Consider the following 689-nt stretch of genomic DNA (forward strand, 5'->3'; position numbering starts at 1 on the left):
AACACATATTCCCCTACCGATTGACTGCACAGTGAGCGGTACGACTGGCTGTCGGGTGCTTGATCGAGCAACATAGGAGTACTCTCATCGATGTTTTCCGTCCAGTTGTCGCCCGTCTGTTGTTGGTATCCCCCAGAGTGTGCAGTCGTAACGCTATACGTATGCGCGCGAGGTGACTGTAGCGGCGTATGCGTTGGTTCCTGTACGCATATCTGTGTGTGTGTGTGTGTGTGTGCGTGTGCATCATTCTGAATTCGTATCCCTGCCTGTGCATGGTGTTTTATCTGCGTCTGTGTATATGTATTGATAGGCCCTTCAACCCCCCTCTCCTCGTCTCCATCCAGAATGGGTGGTAATGGAGCCAGTTTACTGCTATTGCCGGGTGCCTGAGACACATGCGTTCGTCTGGGTACGTTGTGTGGGGTGTCGCGAGGTGTACCGAACTTCTTTTTGCGCACACCGGGGTGCACTAGAGCACAGTATCCCCACGAGACCACACCCATTACTTCGAATACGAAGTACGCAGAGACCACTACCCAGGATATCTGTGAATCAAAAATAAGGTCCGGAATTGTTAGACCTTGCACAGACAAGCACTCACAGAAGGGGTAACTGTGACATGTGCGTTTGTCCACATTCATTCAAACACACAAACAAACAAACAAACATACAAACAAACAAACAAACAT

At 49.6% G+C, this 689-nt stretch overlaps 1 protein-coding gene across 1 annotated transcript; it reads right to left on the minus strand.

The window, feature by feature from the left end:
* Positions 1-17: 17 nt before the first annotated feature.
* Positions 18-641, minus strand: SARC_17965 (hypothetical protein; the record flags this gene model as incomplete). Its single annotated transcript, XM_014287951.1, has 1 exon — positions 18-641. A coding segment is annotated over one exon (624 nt), but the record flags the coding sequence as incomplete, so codon positions are not given.
* Positions 642-689: the final 48 nt, after the last annotated feature.

This window comes from Sphaeroforma arctica (assembly GCF_001186125.1).
Source record: "Sphaeroforma arctica JP610 unplaced genomic scaffold supercont1.12991, whole genome shotgun sequence".
Classification (NCBI taxonomy): domain Eukaryota; class Ichthyosporea; order Ichthyophonida; genus Sphaeroforma; species Sphaeroforma arctica.